Source organism: Cucurbita maxima, unplaced genomic scaffold, assembly GCF_002738345.1.
Source record: "Cucurbita maxima cultivar Rimu unplaced genomic scaffold, Cmax_1.0 Cma_Scf00084, whole genome shotgun sequence".
NCBI classification, from domain to species: Eukaryota; Viridiplantae; Streptophyta; class Magnoliopsida; order Cucurbitales; family Cucurbitaceae; genus Cucurbita; species Cucurbita maxima.
In genome coordinates this window covers 181,264-207,535 of record NW_019272100.1, presented here as the reverse complement: position 1 = coordinate 207,535, position 26,272 = coordinate 181,264, and the positions used below count along the sequence as shown (strand labels likewise).

Sequence of the window (26,272 nt, the reverse complement as noted above, 5' to 3'; positions counted from 1 at the left end):
TGGATGCAATGTTCAAACACAATGGCATGTGATTGCATTTTCTGACCCGAACCGTGGGACTAATTACTAGTTAGCTCTATGTATAGATGAAAGTATCGCTAGGCCATGAAAATAAAAATTAATGTTATAAAAAAAATGATCGTTGAGGTGAGAGCCATCCATTGAGCTTTGTTGGGCCACTCTAGAACCAGCTTGTCATCCTTCCCTTGAAGGAAGGGGCTAGAATTTAACTTGGGAGGACCTTACTCAATGAGTTCTCAACTCCAATCTTCAACCATCTCATTGCCTCCATTTATGTCACAAGCTCGCTCTAACAAGCTCGGCAAATGTGAAGGATTTCAATGCTAATTATAAATAAGGTGCTTAATACTAATTTTTCCAATGTGGGATTAACGAGTGTGACTGCTTTTCTTTTTTGAGAGGATGCCATGAAATATAACTCCTTTTAAGGGATTAAATTTCAATTAAATTTGGTGTCTTAGTTTCACAGAAAATACACACTTTTTAACTTCTTTTAACTAAGCACTTATGGAGACAAGTGAGTGGGGCACTTTGGAGAAAGTGAGTAGAAAGTAAGTGGGTATTCTATACCTGAGTTTTTACTGAGAAATATTTAATCTCTCTTTATAAATTCGTTAATTGAAAATATTATTATTTCACATGATAATCATATGTGACGATCTTAATCCTAAGAGAGTTATGAACTCTTGCTTGTGAAGACTTGTCCTTTGACTTGTATGGGTGAGAATGACTCTTGTACTCGATTCAATATGTCTACCATTTTTTACTTGACCAAATAGGGAGCTGGGAACATAATATCACGAGATGAAAATATCTCATTTTCGCATGGGAAAAGTAGATAAGTTATTCTCTTATGTGTTTATTTCGAGACTTGAACAATAGGTCTCACCCTCTTATTGGCCCAAGAAGGCCTTGGTTTATGATTGGATCATAACAAATTGTTTCTCAGAGAATCAATGATACATAAGGTGAAAGATATAATTACAGAGGTAAAATGAACTTTTGACCAAGCTATAATTATAAACAATTCGTGAATTATTAACTTGTTTGTAATGATTACATCAATAGACATAACTTGTCATACAGAACATAGAAGTGCAACTCTGAGTCTACAGTTGAGTTATCTATAGTTAATGAATGAAAATTGATTAATTTAAGAATTTAATTACTTAAATTTGTATTGTTGAAGTTTATAATTATAGGTCCATAAGGTGTCATTGCAAGCTCATGGTAACACTAATATGTAATACATTTCCCACACTATTTCCCATGTAAGGTTTTCTTGAATCTCTCCTTCTCAAATCCCTTGTAATTTTCTTTCAAGGGGCTCTCACATGTAGAGGTGTATATGTTGGGATTTATGCCCTAAAGCCTCGTAATTAATTATTTAGTTTTTTAACAATAATTTATATTATTTTATTTGTGATTTAATTGTTATTCATTATATGAAAATCTAAGGTTATTAATATAATCTTGAATAGTATGTGGTTGTCATACAAGAGAATCGTGTTCAAGTAATAACTTAAAGAGTCTATAGTATATGAATAAGGTTGGGTGCCTTATCCTGGTAACACTATTGATACGACCCACTTTGTAATCGTTATAAATGATTTGATCCAAATCATTTGTGTGTAGACATATAAGTTGGGGTATCCTATACAATGAGTTTGTATGAGACTGAACCAAGAAATATTTAATCTCTCTTTATAAATTCGTTAATTAAGAAGATTAATATTTCACATGATGATCATATGCGACTCGATCTAAATCCTGAGTGAGTTATGAACTCTTGCCTGTGAGGGCTTGTTCTTAAATTTACATGAGTGAGAATGATTCTTATAATCGATTCAATATGTCTACTATTTTGGGGACTTGTAGGAAGTTGGGAACATAATATCATGAGATGAAATTCACTCATTTCCATATAAGGAAAGTAGATGAGTTGTTCTCTTAAGTACTGATTTCGGGACTTGAACAATGGGACCCCACTCTCTCATTGGCCTAAGAGGGACTTGGTTTATGATTGGATCATAGACAAATTGTTCATTAGAGAATCATTGGGACTTAAGGTGAAAGATATAATTATAGGGGTAAAACCGACTTTTGACCCAGTTGTAATTATGAACAACTTGTGAATGATCGACTTGCTTGTAATGATTATATCGATGGACATAACTTGTCCTACAGAGTGCAACTTTAGGTCTATAGTGGAGTGACCTATAGTTAATGAATGGAAATTGATTAATTAAAGAGTTTAATTAATTAATTTTGTATTTATAATTTGAAGGTTCATAAGGTCCCCTTAGTAGCTCATAGTAACGCTAAAACGTTAAATTTATTTGAAAGAAAATTTGAAGTGTTCAAATTGATATTTAATATAATAGATATATTAAATATAAAGGAGAAAATAAATTTAATTTGAAATGTCAAATTAATATTTAATAAATAGAACATATATATTTAATTTGAAGTGTTCAAATTAATATTTAATATATTAGATAGGTTAAATATAAATAGAGAAAAACATATTAATTTGGAGGGTTCAAATTAATATTTAATATATTAGATATATTAAAAAACGAAAAAAAAAATAGTTATTGTATTTGATACCATTAAATATTAAATCAATTAATGTATTTTGATACATTAAATAAAAATATATTTGAAATTTGAATGAGATCCAAATTAAATAAATATATATTAGAATATCTTATAATATCTAAATATGATTTATATAAGGTATAATATCCTAATATATTAAATATGCAAATATATTATTTGACAAATATTCTCTGAGAGTCCCTATAAACAGGACCCTCGGGTTGAGCCAAAGACACATCAATCTCTCCGACTTTCTCTGGAGAATGAAATTATATCTCCAGAGAATTCTCGAAACTCTTTCTTCTTCTCCAATCCCTTTGGGATTTTCTTTGAAGAGGCTCTCACAAGCCTTGACCTTGTGTTCGAGTCATATCAAGAAAGATCTCGTGGAATGTTGAAAAACTTTTGCATGGTTGGAATGAGTCTTGCAACCTAGGGTTTTTACAAAGGCAGAGTTCTTACTCTTCTATTTATTGCTTTATTTTAATTCTTAATAAAAATCAAAACGGTTCCCAATGCTTCTGCTATGTGAATGAAGAGTTCATTCTATATCAAATCCAAAAATCAAAGAACCCAACCCGATCCAACCTGAATAATAAGGGTTGGGTTGGGTTTAATTTAACCCTATTCGAATTGGGTTGGGTACTGATTCAATTTGCAAATGATTGGGTTAATCTGACCCAGCCCGATTCCCAATGCTTCTGCTATGTGAATGAAGAGTTCATTCTATATCAAATCCAAAAATCAAAGAACCCAACCCGATCCAACCTGAATAATAAGGGTTGGGTTGGGTTTAATTTAACCCTATTCGAATTGGGTTGGGTACTGATTCAATTTGCAAATGATTGGGTTAATCTGATCCAGCCCGATAACCTAAAAAAAAAAAGTAAAATAGGCCCAAGCTTGAGAAATCGTCACAGATAGCCCAACATGGCTTCAAGGTTTAAACACGCAAGCCCAAGCTCAGCCCAATTTGTTGTCACGACCCAATTTTTGAGGTTTCAGATATAGAATCTGATGATGTTAATATAACACATGTGGAAGCAATTTGGATCTTAGGCACTTTTAAAACATCAATTATAGTAAATAACTACCATGTTCATAAGTATTAAAACTTAATGAGTTTGAATACTAACCTTTTGTAATTCAAATTCCTTTTTCCTGACGAACCGGTTTCGAACCACCACTAGTGTCTTCTCCACTATCCTCCGGCCTTAGAACGGGATTTTGGAATCTGGTGAGTGACTAAACTTAGGATGAATTTTGTATATATGAAGAGAGTGTTTTTCTCAAGGTTTTTCACCAAGAAGAAGACCTTTCATGTATTTTGATCACTCTATTTATAGAGTTATGTTTGCATGTTCATGCAAATTTGAGATCACCAAATTTTGAGACTCAAAATTCCACTCAAATATTTGGGATGATGTGGCAAGCATGCATGCTTGAGTTAACCAAATTTTGACACCTCAAATTTTCACTAATATGGATTTTTCCATTAAATGAAGTCAACAATCAATTTGAATTATTAATTTCAAATTAAAGTAATATTAAATGATTAATTAAACTATTAATTAATAATATTTAATTAATTCAAATAACAATCCCAATTAATTCCAACACATATTTGATTAAGATATTAAATCTTATTTAAATATCTCATATTCTCTCTTTTTGTTTAATTTGTAAATAAAACAAAAATGCGGTTAAATGTAGTGCATTCTCCCTAATATGAATTCGAACACTTCGAACTCACTCGTCACACTGTTCTATGGTTTAGTCTGATATGAGCTAGCAGAGGAACCTAATGGACCTATAGATCATGGGCTCCAACGATCTAAGATTAACCGATTAAACTCATTAACCTTGTTAACCAACATTCGTTAACTATTAGGACATTCCACTATAGCCTAGTAGTTGCACTCCCCTCATTATGGATATATTTCTGTCCATTTTATATAACCATGATTAGTAAGTTGATCCTTCACAGGTTGTTCGTAACTAGAGTTGGGTCAATTTACCGTTTTACCTCTGAAGTTACTTCTTGTTTCTTATGTCTCACTGATCCTCTAATGAACAATTGGTTTGTGGTTCAACTAGTAAACCGGATCCCTCTCAGGCCAATGAGAGGGTGGGGTCCCTTGTTCAAGAACTGGAGTTAGTACTTAAGGGAACTACCTTTCTTCTATCCCTAAAACTGGGTAGAAGTGAATTTCATCTTGCACCACACGTCCCCAGCCATTTACCCAGTCTTACCTCTGAAATGGGAGGCTTATTGAGTCGGCGAACTTGAGCCACTCTCACCCATGCAAATCTAAGGATAATTCCGAATAAACAAGAGTTCATGGTTAGCTCAGGATTAAGATCGAGTTACCTAGGTCATCGAATAAAAAGAAAATCAGTCTCAACAGTAAACGACATTATAAAGTGAGAGTGATTTTCTTCATGGTCCGATCTTATGCAATACTCATTGCATAAGACGCCCCCACTCACATGTCTCCACATGTACAATTTTAGTGATCACATTATTTATATCATATACAAAAATGGGTCGCATCCATAGTGTCCCCAGAATAAGGTACTCAGCCTTATCCTTATATTATAGATCATTTTGACTTTATACTCGAATTTGATCAACTCTTATGTCTCTACATATAGTTCAAGTAATCATACTATAGCCAAAGTGTTCTTAGTTTATTGGATTTAGATTAATGATCGAAAAGTTCACTTTATTCAATAACAATATTTACTGAATAAACAACAATAATAACTTTATTGAAAATAGAATATGTTTTTGTTTACAAACTATGAGGTTTAGGACATAAAACCCAACAAACTCCCACTTGGACTAAAACTCTAGTGGGGTTTTATAACGTTGAGTAGAGAGAAAGACATAAATACAATAAACTAGGGCATCATATACTCATGTCTTTTCTCCCACTTGCCCTAGATTACATAACTCGTAGTCCTAAACTCACTAGGTGCCCTTCAAACACTTTAGCCGTGAGGGGCTTTGTAAATGGATCAGCAATGTTGTGCTCTGAAGCAATGTTGGTTCTTTTGAATTTGCAACTGCTCCACTTTTATCACAATAAAGAGTGACAGGAAGATGCATATTTGGAACGACTTCCAAATCAGTTAAGAACTTCCTAAGCCATACAGATTATTTCGCTGCTTCACAAGCAGCAACATACTCAGCCTCCATGGTGGAATCAGTAATGCAACCTTGCTTTATGGCTTCTCCATATTATTGCTCCTCCGTTCAGAGTGAAGACAAATCCTGATGATGATTTCCTCGAATCTACATCGGTCTGAAAATCTAAGTCAGTGTACCCTATAAGGATCAGATCCTTAGCACCGTACATTAGCATATAGTCCCTCGTTCTCCTAAGATACTTGAGGATATTCTTAACGGCAGTCCAATGAGCACGTCTCAAATTGGAATGATATATGCTGACAATTCCCACAGCATAGCATATGTCAGGTCGGGTACATAGCATGGCATACATCAGACTACCGACCGCTGATGCATAGAGAATGTGTCTCATATCCTCAACTTCTTGAGGTGTCTTAGGACTTTGTTCCTTTGACAAATGAACTCCATGCCTGAAAGATACTAATCCTTTCTTGGAGTCCTGCATCTTATATCAAATCAACATTTTGTCGATGTACGATGCCTGAGACAATGCTAGTGTTTTGTTCTTGCGATTCCGAACAATTTGGATTCCAAGAACAAACTGAGCCTCTCCAAAATCTTTCATTTCGAATTGTGTCGCTAGTCAATGCTTAATGTCAGTCAAAAATCCCACATTATTTCCAATGAGTAAGATATCGTCAACGTACAACACCAGGAAAGCTATTGTAGAGTTGACTATTCTTTTATAAACACAAGGTTCGTCAACATTCTATTTAAAACCATAAGATTTGATCGCAGTATTAAACTTTATATTCCAGGATCGGGATGCTTGCTTCAACCCATAAATGGATCTTTTAAGCTTGCAAATCCTTTGCTCATGATCCTGTTCAATGAACCCCTCTGGTTGAGCCATATAGATACTCTCTTCAAGATTGTCGTTTAGAAAGGCTGTCTTAACACCATTTGCCAAATTTCATAATCATAAAATGTGGCAATAGACAAGAGTATTCTAATCGATTTAAGCATAGCAACAAGAGAGAAGGTTTCTTCATAGTCCACCCCCTCTCTTTGGGGTATAACCCTTTGCTACTAGTCGAGCTTTAAAGGTCTGTACCTTACAGGTTTGGTCTCGTTTCCTCTTATAGATCCATTTGCAACCAATAGGTTTTACCCCATCTGTTGATCTACAAGTTCCCAAACTGAATTGAAGTACATTGACTCCATTTCAAGATTCATGGCTTTAATCCACTGATCTCTATCTTTATCATTCATTACCTGTCTATAGGTTAAGGGATCCTCAATGCCATCATCAGGTATGATGACTTGAGTTTCTTCCAAACCCAAGTAACGATCAGGTTGAGTTATAACACTCCCACTACGTCGAGGCATTCTTAACTCTTGAGAAGGATGTGATTGACCAGAAGTTTCAGCTCCATCAACAACTCTTGTTGAAGGACCAGCTTGATCAACAACTCTTGTTGTTTTATCAGTAGCTTGTTTAGAAACCTCACCTAATACTAGTTTGCTGCGAGGTTGATGATTTCTTACGTGGTCTTCCTCTAAGAATGTAGCGTTTGTTGATACAAACATTCTATTTTCTTGAGGGTCATAAAACAAACCACGTTTCGTCTCTTTGGGGTATCCTACGAATAGACATAATTTTGAACGACGTTCTAATTTCTTGGGATTTTGCAACAACACATGTGCTAGACATCCCCAAATTCTGAAGTGACGTAAACTACCTTTACATTCTTTCCATAACTCACAAGGTGTTTCTGAAACACTCTTAGTAGGAACCATGTTTCAAAATGTATGTAGCAGTCTCCATTGCATATCCCCAAAACGGATCGGGTAATTGAGCAAAACTCATCATAGACCTAACCATGTCTAACAAAGTTCTATTTCTTTTCTAATACACCATTTTGTTGAAGCATACCAAGGGCTAAGAGCTAAGACCTTATTCCATGTTCTATCATATAGTCCTGAAATCTTAAGTCCATGTACTCTCCTCCTCGATCTGATTGAAGTGTTTTAATAGTTTTACCTAATAGATTCTCAACCTCAGTCTTATACTCTCTGAATTTTTCAAGAGCTTCGAACTTGTGACGCATTAGGTAAAGATAGTCATATCATGAATAATCATCAATAAAACTGATGAAACATTCATACCCTCCTCGTGCTTTGACATTCATTGGACCACAGAGATCTGTATGCACGATTTCTAAGGTTTCTTTGGCTCTATAACCTTTTTCTGAAAACGATCGTTTAGTCATTTTACCCTCAAGACAAGACTCACATGGAGGTAAAGAGTTTTCTTCTAACTCATTTAGAAGTCCTCTTTTAACCAATCTCTCAATCCTATTGAGATTACTGTGGCCTAGTCTTAAGTGCCAAAGATAGGTATTATGAGAAATCTTTTGTCGTTTATTTTGAGTTTCAGCAGTTTTAAACATCTCGGTATTTAAAATGGCTTTTGTTTCGCTCGGTTTTAACATATATAAGTTGTTTTCTAGTTTTGCAGAACAAATATGAAGACCTTGCAAATGAACACTTCATTGATTTCAAAAAATACTTTATACAATTGTTCTAATAAACAAGAGATAGATATTAGATTTCTTTTCATTTCAGGAACAAAAAGTAAATTATCTAATATAACGAATTTATCTCCAAAAAACAACTCTTCTGTTCCAACCCTGAGTGTTATCTCACCGTCCGCAAGCATTCTCCAGGAGCTAGTTTCTTGGTAAAATGAACAAATATGATTAGTCGCCCCTGAATCTAGTATCCAAGTTGAGTTGTCATACTCTACTAAACATATTTCTACAACGAGTAAATCATATTTACCTTGTTGTGTCTAAGGATAATTTCGAATAAACAGAAGTTCATGGTTAGCTCAAGATTAAGATCGAGTTACCTAGGTCATCGAATGAAAAGAAAATCAGTCTCAACAGACATTATAAAGTGAGAGTGATTTTCTTCATGGTCCGATCTTATGCAATACTCATTGCATAAAACGCCCCCACTCACATGTCTCCACATATACAATTTTAGTGATCATTGTTTATATCATATACAAAAGTGGGCTGCATCCATAGTGTCCCCAGAATAAGGTACTGAGTCTTATCCTTATACTATAGATCATTTTGACTTTATACTCGAACTTATCAACTCTTACGTCTCTACATATAGTTCAAGTAATCATACTATAGCCAGAGTGTTCTTAGTTTATTGGATTTAGATTAATGATCGTAAAGTTCACTTTATTCAATAACAATCTTTACTGAATAAACAACAATAATAACTTTATTGAAAATAGAATATGTTTTTGTTTACAAACTATGAGTTAGGACATAAAATCAACAGAATCGAGACTAAAAGACTAAAGCGAAAACAAATAAAAATAAAATAAAATAAAATAAAAGATAAAAATCTCATAAATTTTAAAACATAAAACAAGCCAACAAAAAAAAAAAAAAAAAATTAAATACAAATTTTAATCCAATTATAAGATGATGTTCAAAATAATACAAATTTAATCCAATTATCATTATGCAAACATTTACTCATCTCATCTATGACTTATCAGGTGACCACGGGCTTTAGTCTAGGTTCTAGGTTTATTGCTCTGGTTGTGTACAGTTTTGACTAGCTAGCTTAGCCTATGTAATGGTAACCGATATCTAAAGATGAGGCTCTATCAACATAGACTCCATACTAGGTAGGGACAACATGGCGAGTGCTAGCCTGCTCATCATCCATGGGAGGTTGGTTTATGAACCTATCACACATGATCAACGCCCTACAACAGGATGGATCAATCGTATAGGTAATCCATCAAACCATTTAGTTTCACATCCCTAACCAGTCTCACATCTAACTCAACGGTATCGTACCAGAGTGGAAAGGAAACACAATACCGACTGTTGTTAGCCTAGAAGACTACTTTTGTCATTTCTGGATGTCGTGGAGGGTTACTTCATTTTTAAGGGAGCCTAGTCAGTTTAAATCCCTTCTCTTGTTTCCAGGACGTTCGAGGTTAGCTCCTCGAGTCAAAATAATCTCTAGGTGACATAGGTCTAAACCTTTGATGGCTCACAATCGTGAGGTACAAGGTCTACTCGAAATGTACTGACCTTGGTCAGCATGTAAACTGTACTAGTTGTAGCGCCCTAATCTTAACTATGCTTTTTAATGCATGCTTTACTAGGTAGTTATTCCTATCAATCAACTAAGCATGTAATCCACCATTCAAAATCCACCTTAGTCATATATGGGAACCAAGGAGGCCTATTGGATTCCTTGGGCGACTAGATGGATTAACCCGAACTTTTGACTCCACACTTCTCTATTCTGACTCCTCGAGTCTTTCTTAGTCTGAAAGAACTAGGGTCTAGACCCTTCGACAGTCACTAATGATCATAAGGCGCTCAGTCTACTGTATGCATCCATACCTAAGTCATTCCCTAGCAAACCTAACTGTAACTCTCAAGCTCTGTGTAGATAAACATGCTCTACAGGAAAAACACACAGTCAAGCACCTGGAGCTAGCATATACTGTATCATGCACACATACAAGCAAACAACAAAAACCATATAAAAAATCATTCATCACAAATATCATCATAAAGGCATTTTTGTAATTTTTTTCATCATGCATACAACACTCACATAATGCATATTCCAACATGTTCTAGTCATGCATATTCCATTTCAGGCCTCACATAAAACAAAATAGCATAGTTCTAGAAGTCTCAACTTAGGGGCATAATGGTAACTTTACCATAACATACCTAGTGTACATATTCATCCAAAAACACCCTTTTGAAGTCCTTAGCATGCATTTTCTAACCACCTAAGGTAAGGAATGCTCACATACTAACACGTCCTAACGATTCCTACAAGTATTACTTGCCTAAAGTCTATGTAGTTACTTACATGGATGACACGTGCCTTCCCGAGCTAGATTTTCTGCGTGTTGGAAGCTTCAAACTTCTTGAAATCTCACTGGTAGGTCCTCAATCAAGAAAAATTAGGGTCTTGAAATCTTACTAGAATATTGTGATTTGTGCTCTTGGCGATTGATCAATGATATCCCTCAATTGAGCTTGCATGATTGTATAGATAATATTTTTTTTGTGCATTAAGTGATTAACATGATTATCTCTCCAATAAGCATGCATGAATGTACTATGTTAAGAATAGGGAGGTAGAGCTAGATTGATTCTCATTGATATAAGTTAGAGTGTTTTTAATAGATCGAGCACCCTAGGATCGTGGGTGGTGACTAGTGGTCGAGACTATAATGCTTTCAAAAATTAGATTAGCCCTGAAGAGATAATCTCGAGAGTCCTTAAAATGTGAGTTTGAAATTTAAACTACTTAAACATCCTAAGAACCTAGTAAACTCACTCTCACACAAGAAAATCAAAAAGAGCTTATGAGGCCACTAGTAGCATGAACGGTATCACCAGAATCCGACCCTTTTCTATTTTCTTCGATACCACAAAAAAGAGCTTATGAGGCCACTAGTAGCATGAACGGTATCACCAGAATCTGACCCTTTTCTATTTTCTTCGATACCATAAAATAGAGCTTGACTTTCTATGTTGTTCAAAGGTTTTGAGTTTGACTTAGTCAACTCCCTTGAATATAACTCACACTTAGCAAAAACTACTAGAAAAGATCTCTGAAATTAAGAAATTACTTGGCCTCAACCATAGTGTTAAGATGTTAAGATCGCATGTGAAAGTTAGTAAAATTTAATAATTATATTGAAATGACTTTCTATAGTACTAAAATAACATCACATGGGTGACGTCCTACCACATTTTACTAAGGGAACCTGAGATTATTTGTCTCATAACTTAGGACTTGTACTAGGATATGGATGCACATAATCTGGATTGTTTAGGTCCTCTAAGGTGAGAGGTTCGGTGGAGAATTGTTAAAGGATATGTTCAAACCACTTTTTATTAAATCCAGATGGTACCAAGAGGTTCAACAACCTACCTAAGATAGCGAAATGTTGCATCGTCATTTGAGAGATGGAAGTTCGTTTCACTCACAAACTTACACATGTTACTTCAGGTTACATTCTCTATTCCATATAAAAGGGCAAGAATAAGTGAGGTAAGTATGCAAGGTGTCAATTTTCATCCAACGATTTGGATTTCAAGTTGCACTTTGTGGAAATTGCTTACCACCACGTATTTCGAATGACTATTAGTGTGATGTTGTTCAAAGCCTTACATGGAAAACCGTAAATGCCACAATATTGTAGGACAATATAGGCTAACACAAGTTGTTGGGACCAAAGTTCGTCCATACTACAAATTAAGTCATACAAAAGGTTGAGATGTGTACAACCCATGGAAAACAATAAAGTTACATTGATAACGCATATAACTTCATGACAAGTTATGAAGACAACTTTGATGAAAGGCGTCCTAAGGCTTGGATGAAAAGGAAAATTGTATCCACGCTTCATTAGGCCCTTCGAGATTCTAGGTTGGATTAGATCGATGACATATCGATTAGCACTGCAACTATTGTTCTTTACTATGCATAACATAGCATGGTCAATCTCTACTATGCATAACATAGCATTGTGACAATGCCTAATAAGAATTTGACCAGCCCAACACATGTGGTAAATTATGAGCCCTCACAAATAAACGAGGGTTTAAACGATCAAGAAGGACCTAACTGGCACGAGCCCACAACTTGACTTGCGTCTGACCCATCCCTACATGTGGTTAGTTTTTGGTTTGGCTTCGGTTCGACTTGCACACTTCCTTCGGCTTTTGGTATTTTGGATCTTATCCTACCATTTTAGATCATTTTCGAGTCCTTATTTATGCTTTTGGAAGCATTTAAGATTAGCATGACAGCTATTTTAGCAATTTAAAATATTTGGAACGAAATTTAGATTAGTTAACGAAGTTAGGTGAACTCATTTTCTTAATGATATCCTAAATATGATGTCATGGGACTCCATAGGTGGAGTTGGACTTCGAGGAGCTGAATCAGGCTAGCACCGAGAGTAGTTAGTGACTTTTGTTTAGGCCAACCAAGTAAGTGAATTTACTATTGGAATTTCTTTGGGTTTGATTGGATGACTTAATCGTATGAGTGACGTGTACCCTGTGACTCATCTACGTGTCACTTCCTATCCGAAGGTTATGATATGTTATGGTTATGGTATGTTTTGAATGTTATGTGATGCATGTACTTCATTTATGTTATGACTGATACCATATTCATGTTATGTCTAGTGAAACATCAATGAGTCGTTTACACATACGCATGTCTCATAGGAGAGTTATGTCAAGAAAAGAAGGTAGTATAATATGCCTCATAACTATGTATCATGATTTGAAATTACAAAATCCTATGCATGTTGTATGTCACAAGCACAATACACTTCCCCAATATGTTATGTACCGGACGCATACATGCTCATATCTTTCTATTGGTGGGTTTTTGCAATGTGAGCATGCGCTAGCCCGTAATCAAGCCTAGGGGTACGCACACGAGCCTGCCAAATGGGTTCATGTACATGTGTGTGAACCACATGTAGGGAAGGATTGTGCACTCAACCATACAAGGAAAAAAAAGTAGAGTCCAAGAAACAAGTTAGGTCTCACCATGAACCATGAACCATGAAAGCATGTGATTACATTTGTCGACCCTGTAGTGTGGCTACTTACTGAGTATTTGTATATACTCAAACCACATTTACTATTTTTTAAGATAAACATAAGTCTCCCATCTACAACTTTGAAAAGTAAACAAATAACTTTTTCTTTTAAAAAATAGCCAAATGAAACACTCACTTATTTTAAATCTATATTAGACTAAAATTGTGACCTATGAACGAATCGGAACCATATTTGAATAAGAACGATCCTAAAAAATAAACTTAAACGATTTAGACACACTTCAATGTTGGTAAAAACCATATTATTTACGTACAAACCCATGATCATCTCCATAATTAGCCAACGTGGGACACTTTCCAACAATCCTCTCCTCGAACAAAGTATATCACAGAACCTCTCTTGATCTCTATGGTGCCCTCGAACAGCTCCCCTTAATCGAGGCTTGACTTCTTCTCTAGAAACCTTGAACAAAGTACATCCTTTGTTCAATAGTTTAGTCACTTTTGACTACACCTTCGAGGTTTGACTTTTTTTTTTTTTTACATTTGAGAATTTTATTAACATGGCTAAATTAAGAGCATGACTCTCATCCTATTAGTAATCATGGACCTCCACATGTCTACATTAAAAAATTATCTCATAAGAAAATCAATAAGATAAAATAAAATGATATACAAAGTCCTGTTTCTTCTCATCAAGCCGCTTCACTTACCTTGTTCAATCTGATTTAGGAGCGAAGCAAGGTTCACCCATGTTGAAAAAGATTTAGTTGTTATTTTTATGTTTTAGTTCTTGAATATCAGATCACTCTCTATCGTAGATGTGATCTTATGCTAGATTCTTGGCATGATATTCTGGTTTCTATTAGTATTTTATATTTATCTTATGTTAACCACGACCTATAAATATAGTCATTTTTCACGTAATAAAGAACTGAATTTCCTTACTTCTACAAACTTATCTTCATTAAATTTATCAACTAAAAGCAAGCAAGACGAGGTCGCCCCTCTCCTCCTGGATCTTCTTCATCAATGGTTTTTTGTATGCCTCCCCTTTTTGCTTTTTCGCTCTCTCCTTCTAGATCTTCTTCATTAGCGTTTTTTCCTAGCCTCCCCTTTTTGCTTTTTTCTCCCCCTTTTCTAATATGTAGTCCGGGTCCCTCTTATAAGTAAAGGAATACATCTCCATTGGTATGAGATATTTTGGGGAAGCCCAAAACAAAGTCATCCATTGGTATGAGGCATTTTGGGAAAACCCAAAACAAAGTCATCCATTGGTACGAGACATTTGGGGAAGCCCAAAACAAAGCCATGAGAGCTTATCTCAAAGTGGACAATATCATACCATTGTAGAGAGTCGTGATTCTTAACATGGTACCAGAGTCATGCCCTAAACTTAGTCATGACAATAGAATCCTCAAATAAAAGAATTGCGAGCCTCGAAGGTGTAGTCAAGAGTGATTAAAGTGTCGAACAAGTGTGTACTTTGTTCGAGGGTTCTAGAGAAAGGAGTTGAGCCTCAATTAAGAGGAGGCTGTTCGAGGGCTCCATAGTAGTGTACTTTGTTCGAGGGGAGGATTGTTGGGAGTGATTCCCACCTGGGCTAATTTAGAGAATGATCATGAGTTTATAAGTAAATGAATACATCTTCACTAGTATGAGGCTTTTTGGGAAGCTCAAAACAAAGCCATGAATGTTCAAAGTAGACAATATCATACTATTGTGGAGAGTCGCAATTTCTAATAGTTCCCCCTCCTTGGCCCTCCACAAACACATCCTGAGAATGATGAGATCCAATGGTGAATAGCTGCCCAAAAGAAAAACCGCCTGTTGATAGCTTGGTACCTAGTTGCTGGTCTGCTTCACATGGGTCCCCCTTTTTTTTCATACTTTTGCCGGAGAAAGATATTATGACCTTAGTGATGCTTGCATTGAGTATAATAATAAATACTCATGATGAGTCCCCCTTAACTACACTATGTCTTTCCATTTCTGTTTTGTTTAGTGTCATTTTCTTGTTTGCTGTCTCACGCTAATACTTCATCCTTTTTCTTGCTGTTATCCACTCCTATAAAATGCTAAACAAGCCGGGTCATCTCTCAATAAGCCCTAAAGTTAATGATTGTGCAGCTAAGAGCGGCCAGCAGCAACTAAAGGTGGAAGGCAAGATTTATCCGGTATGAGATATCACATTATTCGAGGGACCATATCATTTCTTTTGATATAGAATATGTTGACAATGATCCCGACTCTACCCAAAAAAAAGGCCACATAGCAGCCAACAAATCCAATTCAAATGAGAAATAGATTAGGTGGGGAAATTTTTAAGCACAATGCGAGCAGCCACCCTAAACGTAAGCCTATTTGTCATTAAAGGAACTAATGAATTATTTTTAGCTTTTTTTTTTTTTTTTTTAGTTAGTAATATTTAGAAACTAATTAATTTTATCAATAAATGTGGTCTATGATAGAGACTTGGGCTTCCCATCCCCTACTAATGACATTTTTAAAACTATTCTTACTAACATGTCACGTCATATTAATAACGAATATGGGCTAAAACGCTCATTAAATATTCTATTCTTTCATAAAATCTTTCTAAATACGGTTCGAAAATTTTCGAGAATTTTGAATGGGGCGCTCTATTTATAAGTATTTGAGAATGCTTTCTACTCATTTACATACTTCTGAATTTCATCTCTTGAAATTACGTTCCTACCTCCTTATTTGGTCAAGTCCCCAAAATGGTAAACTCCTATTGAATTGGGTACTCAAGTCATTCTCGTTCATGCAAATCATCAAAGGACAAACCCTCACAGATAAGAGTTCATAACTAGAGATATTCATTTAACCTACAAAGTTAGGGGCTCACAAAAACCCATCTCTGCACGAGGCGGAGAATCTTATTTAAACAAAGAACAATAGACGGAGCGGAGGGAAATGTATGCATGTGTGCATGTTTAAATAAGATCCTTTTTCCTGTTTTATGAAATTATATGCATACATACATCAATTTTCCTATTTTTTTAGGGAAGAAATATATATGAAATTTTTCTTGAATCTTTAGAAAGAAGAAATATATATTAAAAAAAAGAAAATTATCAAAATGCCCTTAGATTTCAAAATATTTTCAAAAATGCCACTCATTTTCTCAAATTTTTTAGATACATACTTATTAAATTAAATCTCATATTAATTTGAGATCCAACCATTCATGTCATCTCAAATTTGAACCACCACCGGTAGACACAAGGGACTTTAGATCCCATGGTCGAAATTTAATTTTTGTTAGTAAGTGAATGAAAGGGAGTAAGTTTTGTGATGGGTCACAAGTTGCCCATAAGTTGCCCATAAGTTTTGTGAATAAGTCGGAGCTGAAAGTGGTCGTAGTCCCTTTCCCCAATTAAGTCCTCATTAAAAGCTAAACACAATTCATCGTGTCTAACCTATCACATTCATTTCATTCACTGTCAAGGAATAATTCTTATAATGATCATGAAGACTAATAAGCTCGAGAGACGCATGAATTCTAGATTTCAGTTTAGAGTAGAATTTGGGGTAAGTTTCAATTTCCTTTCTATAGTCCCTTTCATTTCAAATTGATGATCGAGCTACTCAAAATAATTTCTTAAGCTTGAGGGAAATATGAAGAAGTTTCATGAAGAAATCGTGGCTTGAAAGTGTCTCAATCGTTCTAACCAATAAGAAATTCTAGTGAGTTTACTTCGGCGAGGATATAGATTTTCCATTGACTTTGAAGGTCTATAACTCGAGTTACATCACATGCTAAGGTATGCAATCACTTCCATCCTCTTCCTTGATATACCAACTTTAATGTATATGAAGTATTTGGGGCCAAAGTGTGAGATATGGAGCCTAATATCTAGATCTGGTAGAGATATATTTAGAAGATATTTCGTAAAGATATTAAAGATATATATAGTAGATTGGTAAAGATTTAATAGAGATATATTTGTTAGATTATATTTAGTAAGTTTAAATCTTTGAAACTGGGAAATATAATGTCGTAAAGATATGATAGAGATATATATGGTAGATATTTGGTAAAGATTTGATAGAGATATATTTGTTAGATTATATTTCTTAAGTTTAAATGTTTGAAACTTATATTTACTAAATTGAAACCCTATATATATCCCATTAGTTAGTGTTTCCAAAATGACTTTGTACATATAAGTCATCAATAAAACCTTTACCTTATATTGCTCCTTGGATTTTTCTCTCCTGTTCTTTGTGTTCATCTTGATCGAGTGTACGTTATTGAGCGATCCTAATAACTGGTATCAGAGCAAGGCAAGATTCACCACGATCTGTGAAGATGGAAATTTCAAAGATTGGAATTGAAAAGCTTGATGGATCCGATTTTAGTATCGGGAAGATGTAGATTGAAGATTGTTTGTACCAGAAAGATCTTCACGAACCCCTGTTTGGGTGAAGCCGGATTGTCAGGCCTTAGGGTTGATCCGATCGACACTGTCCAAAAACGTGACGTTCAATATTATCAAGGAGAAGACAATCTAATATTTGTTGAAGGCACTGTCGAATATGTACGAGAAACTGTCGGCTATGAACAAGGTGTATTTGATGCGAAGGTTGTTTAATTTACAAATGTCTGAAGGTGGATCTGTTGCTGGTCATATAAACGAATTCAATATGATTACAAGTCAGCTGAGTTCGGTGGATATTAATTTCGAAGATGAAATTAAGGCATTGATTTTGATGTCACCTTTACCTGAGTCGTGGGATACTGTTGTTGCTGCGATCAGCAGTTCACGAGGATCTGATAAACTAAAGTTGGATGAAATTCAAGATATAGTTCTTAGCGAAAGTATTCGCTAACGGGAAATCGGAGATTCATCAGGCAATGATCTCAGTGTTGATCGAAGGGGAAGAAGTAAATCAAAGGGCCCAAACAATGGACGATCAAAATTAAGGAACCGAGGAAAATCTTCAAACAAACCAAACGTAAAGTGTTGGAGTTGTGGAGAAAAATATCACTTTTAGACAGATTATAAAAAGAGGAAGCAGAATCACAAATCAGAGGATGACGATGATTCTATACATTCAGAAGAAAGACATTGGGGAAGCTCTAATCCTCAGCGTAGATAGTTCGATTGGATCTTGAATTTTGGATTCAGGTGCATCTTTTCATTATCTCCAAATAAAGAGCTGTTTTGAAATTTCAAGTCTGGAAGTTTCGAGAAAGTGTATCTTGCCAACAACAAAGATTTGAAGATTGAAGGAAATAGGGGATGTCTGCATAAAAACTATGGCAGGAAATCAGTAGACATTAAAGGATGTCATATATATTCCTAGTCTCAAGAAGAACCAGATCTTTATTGGTCAGTTGGATAGCACAGATTATGCAACAAAGTTTGGGAAGAGTTCGTGGAAGATTTTGAAGGGTGCTATGGTGGTAGCACGTGACACAAAATCTTGAACCTTATACACCACTGCAGGGTGTATGAACATAGTTGCTGTTGCTGAGAGTGCTTCAAATTCAAGTCTATGGCATAATAGACTCGGTAAAGGAATGAAGATGCTTGTTAGGGATGAGAACGAACTTTGGAGCCATAACCATAAACAAACCATCTCCGTCTCCATATTTCTTTATTTTAAATTTTGAGTCCGTTCTTTATTCTGGGTCTAAACTGTGTTCGTATAAACTCTACTTTTATATAATTTAAATATACATATGTACTCTCGTTTCAAATGTCTTGTTTTTATTTTGCGAAGATTTTTACAATGTTTTCAAGTCACGATCCATACTTCAGGAACCTTCGAAAATCTAATCTTAACAAGAACGATTATGTTATAATGAAATTTCAACCTTCCAAGTTATTGTATCAAACAAAACATAAATCAAAATCAAATAAAACCCAATATTTTCGTCAATTCATGCTTAAACATGAACACAATCTAGAGTACCAAACATTTCTGCATGAAATCATTTACATCTTTAATGAGCAAAGAACAATCCTTGAGCTGAGGAACAGCATAAAACCCATGGATGGCATTTGGATATTCAACCAAATCCACTTCTTTATCACTCTCTTTAAGCCACTCGTAGTACTTCATCCCCCAATCTCGTAACTGGTCTCGTCCTCCCACGATTAGCAGCGTCGTCGGAAACTTCTCGCCGGGAAGGTCTCCGGCACCGGCGCCGAACACGTGTGCAGCTGGGTGGTTTCTATTGGACCCATCTGGCAAAAATGCTTTCCAGTACCAATCAGCTTGTTCCAAGCTTAACATTGGGGATTTGCTGAATTGAACCTCTGAATTTGTTCTCTCCTCTCCGCCAAAAAATGGTTGTATTGCTATTAAGCCTTTGATGTTCACCTAATATAATATCGTCATCGTCATCGTCATCGTCATCGTCATTGTCGTCATCGTATCAAATAAAACATACATTTTGAGTTCTATTGGTGAGCGTGCGGACTAGAGATGTTCATATGACCGAATTAATTACTCGATCAACTCAGACTATCCGGCACAAATCATAAAAATGGAGCTGGGTTAGATTTTTTTCGATTTTTGTTCGGTTGAATTTTTTGGAAAAACGAAAATTTGGCTCCGTTTGTGAGTTGAAATTTTTTTGGTTGGATCAATCCCACAACCTGAAAAATAGGGTTACAACCCAACTCAACTTTACTCTACTTCTAAAATTATTAGGAAGACTAAAAATATTTGACATTTGTAACCCGTTAGGTAACTTATGAATATTTAATGTTTGAGATTTATAGATTTTGGTTATTAATGTATATGTACCGTACATAAATATGATTTTTTAAATAATTAAAAAAAATAACAAACAACCCTAAAAACAAAAAATTGGTTTGAGTTAGATTGTAAACTCTATTCTAGTTGTTCCGGTCACCAACTCAATCAAAACGAAATTTTGAGTTGATCCATACTTTTAGTGCGAGATTTTGAATCTCTAATTGTAACTATAGGAAATACCTAAAAATAGAAGGTTGGTTTGAGTTAGGTTGTGAGCGATTTAAGTTGTTCAGGTCACCAACCCAATCAGCTTGAAATTTTGCATCGACCCATAAAGAATTTTTCAATCTCATTCAACTCAACTCCGGTATACTTTTAGTGCGAAATTTTGAATCTCTAACTGTAACTATAGGAAATACCTAAAAACAAAAGGTTAGTTTGAGTTAGGTTGTAAACGATTTCAGTTGTTTGGGTCACCAACCCAATCAACTTGAAATTTTAGGTCGACCCATAAAGATTTCTTCTATCTAATTCAACCTAACTCAGGTATACTTTTAGTGCGAGATTTTGAATCTCTAACTGTAACTATAGGAAATACCTAAAAACAGAAGGTTGGTTTGAGTTAAGTTGGAAACGATTTCAGTTGTTCGGGTCACCAACCCAATCAGCTTGAAATTTCGGGTCGAGCCATAAAAATTTCTTCAATCTAACTCAACCCAACTCAGGTCTACTTTTAGTGGAGATTTTGAATCTCTAACGGTAACTATAGGAAATACCTAAAAACAAAAGGTTAGTTTGAGTTAGGTTGTAAACGATTTCAGTTGTTCGGGTCACCAACCCAATCAGCTTAAAATTTCGGGTCGACCCATAAAGATTTCTTCTATCTAATTCAACCCAACTCAGGTCTACTTTTAGTGCGAGATTTTGAATCTATAAGTGTAACTATAGGAAATACCTAAAAACAGAAGGTTGGTATGAGTTAGTTTGTGAACGATTTCAGTTGTTTGGGTCACCAACCCAATCAACTTGAAATTTTGGGTCGACCCATAAAGATTTCTTCAATCTAACTCAACCCAACTCAGGTATACTTTTAGTGCGAGATTTTGAATCTCTAACTGTAACTATAGGAAAAACCTAAAAACAGAAGGTTGATTTGAGTTAGGTTGTGAACGATTTCAGTTGTTCGGGTCACCATCCCAATCAGCTTGAAATTTCGGGTCGACCCATAAAAATTTCTTCAATCTAACTCAACCCAACTTAGGTATACTTTTAGTGCGAGATTTTTAATCTCTAACTGTAACTATAGGAAATACCTAACCAGAAGGTTGGTTTGAGTTAGGTTGTGAACAATTCAATTGTTTGGGTCACCAACCCAATCAGCTTGAAATTTCGGGTCGACCCATAAATATTTCTTCAATCTAATTCAACCTAACTCAGGTATACTTTTAGTGCGAGATTTTGAATCTCTAACTGTAACTATAGGAAATACCTAAAAACAGAAGGTTGGTTTGAGTTAAGTTGGAAACGATTTCAGTTGTTCGGGTCACCAACCCAATCAGCTTAAAATTTCGGGTCGACCCATAAAGATTTCTTCTATCTAATTCAACCCAACTCAGGTCTACTTTTAGTGCGAGATTTTGAATCTATAAGTGTAACTATAGGAAATACCTAAAAACAGAAGGTTGGTATGAGTTAGTTTGTGAACGATTTCAGTTGTTTGGGTCACCAACCCAATCAACTTGAAATTTTGGGTCGACCCATAAAGATTTCTTCAATCTAACTCAACCCAACTCAGGTATACTTTTAGTGCGAGATTTTGAATCTCTAATTGTAACTATAGGAAATACCTAAAAACAGAAGGTTGATTTGAGTTAGGTTGTGAACGATTTCAGTTGTTCGGGTCACCATCCCAATCAGCTTGAAATTTCGGGTCGACCCATAAAAATTTCTTCAATCTAACTCAACCCAACTTAGGTATACTTTTAGTGCGAGATTTTTAATCTCTAACTGTAACTATAGGAAATACCTAACCAGAAGGTTGGTTTGAGTTAGGTTGTGAACAATTCAATTGTTTGGGTCACCAACCCAATCAGCTTGAAATTTCGGGTCGACCCATAAATATTTCTTCAATCTAATTCAACCTAACTCAGGTATACTTTTAGTGCGAGATTTTGAATCTCTAACTGTAACTATAGGAAATACCTAAAAACAGAAGGTTGGTTTGAGTTAAGTTGGAAACGATTTCAGTTGTTCGGGTCACCAACCCAATCAGCTTGAAATTTCGGGTCGAGCCATAAAAATTTCTTCAATCTAACTCAACCCAACTCAGGTCTACTTTTAGTGGAGATTTTGAATCTCTAACGGTAACTATAGGAAATACCTAAAAACAAAAGGTTAGTTTGAGTTAGGTTGTAAACGATTTCAGTTGTTCGGGTCACCAACCCAATCAGCTTAAAATTTCGGGTCGACCCATAAAGATTTCTTCTATCTAATTCAACCCAACTCAGGTCTACTTTTAGTGCGAGATTTTGAATCTATAAGTGTAACTATAGGAAATACCTAAAAACAGAAGGTTGGTATGAGTTAGTTTGTGAACGATTTCAGTTGTTTGGGTCACCAACCCAATCAACTTGAAATTTTGGGTCGACCCATAAAGATTTCTTCAATCTAACTCAACCCAACTCAGGTATACTTTTAGTGCGAGATTTTGAATCTCTAACTGTAACTATAGGAAAAACCTAAAAACAGAAGGTTGATTTGAGTTAGGTTGTGAACGATTTCAGTTGTTCGGGTCACCATCCCAATCAGCTTGAAATTTCGGGTCGACCCATAAAAATTTCNTCAATCTAACTCAACCCAACTTAGGTATACTTTTAGTGCGAGATTTTTAATCTCTAACTGTAACTATAGGAAATACCTAACCAGAAGGTTGGTTTGAGTTAGGTTGTGAACAATTCAATTGTTTGGGTCACCAACCCAATCAGCTTGAAATTTCGGGTCGACCCATAAATATTTCTTCAATCTAATTCAACCTAACTCAGGTATACTTTTAGTGCGAGATTTTGAATCTCTAACTGTAACTATAGGAAATACCTAAAAACAGAAGGTTGGTTTGAGTTAAGTTGGAAACGATTTCAGTTGTTCGGGTCACCAACCCAATCAGCTTGAAATTTCGGGTCGAGCCATAAAAATTTCTTCAATCTAACTCAACCCAACTCAGGTATACTTTTAGTGCGAGATTTTGAATCTCTAACTGTAACTATAGGAAATACCTAAAAATAAAAGGTTGGTTTGAGTTATGTTATAAATGATTTCAGTTGTTCGGGTCTCAACCCAATCAACTTGAAATTTCGGGTCGACCCATAAAGATTTCTCCAATTCAATTTATCCAATTCTTATATACTTATAGTCCGAGATTTCGAATCTATAACAGTAAATATTGGAAATATCTAAAAAAAAATTAAGACTATAGTAAAGTTTGCTAAATTATATAGAAAATATTGAAGCATTTAAACTATGGGACCTATTAAAAACACAAAAATTAAACTCCGTCCAACATCACAAACCTTCTTGAAGTCATAACCAGCTGCTCTGACGGCGACGTGGTGGGCCAAGTTGCCACCGGCACTATCTCCGGCGAGAAAACACCGACCAAGATCAGCTTTAGCCGGAAAAACGACAGAATCAAAACCCATTTCATCGAGAAATTTCAAACCATCAAATCCATCTTCATAGGGAAGTGGATACCGGTGCTCGGGAGAGAGACGATAATTGACCGATACAACGACAACACGGAGGTCACGTGCAAGTCTCCGACCAAGATCATCGTACGGCATCGAATTAGCAGAAAAAAACACAAACCCGCCGCCGTGAAAGTACACTACAACAGGTAGACTAACATCATCAGAAACCGAAGATGGAACAAAGAGACGAAACCAGAGATTGCGAGAGGGGTCGAAAACAATGTCGTGAGTCGAAACGCCATTGTTGGGTTTAGAAGATGGAGAAAATTTGGGGTCGAAGAGGTTTGTTAAGCAACGGTTGACAGTGATGTTAGGGCGGCGACCGATGGAGGAGGCGAATGAGTGGAGACGGAGAAGGATTTGAAACTTCAATGGAAGCTTTGGAGGGTTTTCCATTAGAAAAGCGGCAACTAACAATCAAATGTGTACCTTTTATAAGGGTGTGGAACCCTCTCCCTAATTTGTTCTTGTATCGCCTACCTATAAGCAAAAAGATAACAACAACGGTTTACAGAACATAACTATTCAGGTAGGATTCGTTTTAAAATTTTTTAGGGAAGCCTGAAAGGGAAAGTCTAACGAGGACAATTTTTGCTAGCGACATAGGTGATTAAACAATGAAAACGCTCATTTGAATCTACGCACGTTTCCTAACTAGAAAAGTAGCCAAAAGACCTTCACATTTATGGAAAAGGGGCCCTTAAAAGTCAATCGCTAGCTATAATGAGTATTAGGTTCCACTTGTCAAAATGTTTAGCCTTATCAAACCAACTACCTCTTATTAACGCTTTGATATGCCAATAATGAGAGCGATGGCATGCAAATTGGTATTGGTTTCAACGGAGCTGTCGTGGTTAACAATGAACCTATACCAATTACATTGGATCAATATTGGAAATTCAAATTAAATTCGATAAAGAATCAATAAATAAATTTTGTTTGGTAAGGAATTCGCTTTTAATTTTTTTTTTTTCAAAATTTGTGGAACAATTCAAGTACACCACTAGTAGATATTGCCTTATTTTAGCTTGAACCGTTACAAATGGTATCAGAGATAGACACTAGGCGATATGTCAAGGAAGAGACTAAGCCCGGAAGAGGGTGGACATTAGGTGATGTGCCAGCAATGACACTAGGCCGGAAGGAGGTGGATTGGGGGATCCCACATAGATTGGAAAAAAATGGTATCTGAGTTAGAAATTGGGCGATGTGCCAACGAAGAAATTGAGCCTCGAAGGGGATGGACGTAAGGCAGTGTGTCAGCAAGGACGTTGGGTCCGAAGGGGGTGGATTGGGGGATCCCACATAGATTGGAGAAGGGAATGAGTGTCAGCGAGGACGTTGGGTCCTGAACGGGGTGGACGGTGAGATCTTACATCGGTTAGGGAGGAGAACGAAACATTTTTATAAAGGTCTTGAGGCCTTTCCCCAACAAACGGGTTTTAAAAACTTTGAGGGGAAGTCTGAAAAGAAAAGCTCAAAGAGCACAATATCTACTAATGGTGGGCTTAGACCGTTACCATTTAGGTTTGTTTCTTCGGATTGTGATGTTAATCACAAAGAAAAATAAGACAACAAATACAAACGAAATAAAATACATGAAAATTGGCTTAAAACTTCGGATCTAGTGGTTCTCTTTGATAAAGATTTGGTTTTTAAATTTCTTTTTCCTAAAATTTATGTTTGTTCTTCGTATTTTCATGGTTAATCACGACGTCAAAAAAATTAAGTATATTTAAAGTTTATATATTAAAACGACAAACGAATACAATAGAACACAAATATGAAGGACACAAAATACATGAAATATGGATCATAACTTTGGATCTATTGATCCCCGATAGCGTACCATCATTGACCTATTCATTCCTCATCAATCTGAAAAATAAGAGTAGTAAATGAGTATAAATATATATTCAATAAGTAGTTTAATCGGGTAGTTACATATCACAATACATCTATGGAAAATAAGAGTAGTAAGTGAGTATAGATATATATTCAACAAGTAGTCTTAATTGGGTAGTTATATATTACAATACATACTTCATAGACTATCTCTGAGAAACCATTGGGATAAAAAAAGTATTGTGATATGCCACATTTGTTGGGGAGGAGAATGAACACCGATTAGAAGGGTGTGGAAACATTTTTCTAGCAGACGCGTTTTAAAGCCTTGAGGGGAAGCTTAAAAGGGAAAGTTCAAAGAGGATAGTATCTGCTATCGGTGGGCCTAGATCATTACAAATGGTATAAGAGCCATGAGCTGAGCGATGTGCCAACCAGGAGGCTGTTCCCCGAAGGAGGGTAGACACGAGGTGGTGTGCCAGTAAGGATATTGGGCCCTGAAGGGGGTGGATTTGGTGGTGGTCCCAC

General features: G+C 35.7%; 1 protein-coding gene across 1 annotated transcript; it reads right to left on the bottom strand.

Moving 5' to 3' along the window:
- Nucleotides 1–19,254: 19,254 nt before the first annotated feature.
- LOC111472693 (probable carboxylesterase 18) lies at nt 19,255–24,313 on the bottom strand. Its single transcript, XM_023118304.1, has 2 exons — nt 23,723–24,313; nt 19,255–19,775 (listed from the first exon to the last, which is right to left on the bottom strand). Exons 1-2 carry the CDS (start codon nt 24,293–24,295, stop codon nt 19,356–19,358), a joined length of 993 nt encoding a protein of 330 aa, XP_022974072.1. The 5' UTR covers nt 24,296–24,313; the 3' UTR covers nt 19,255–19,355.
- Between the last annotated feature and the right edge of the window lie 1,959 nt (nt 24,314–26,272).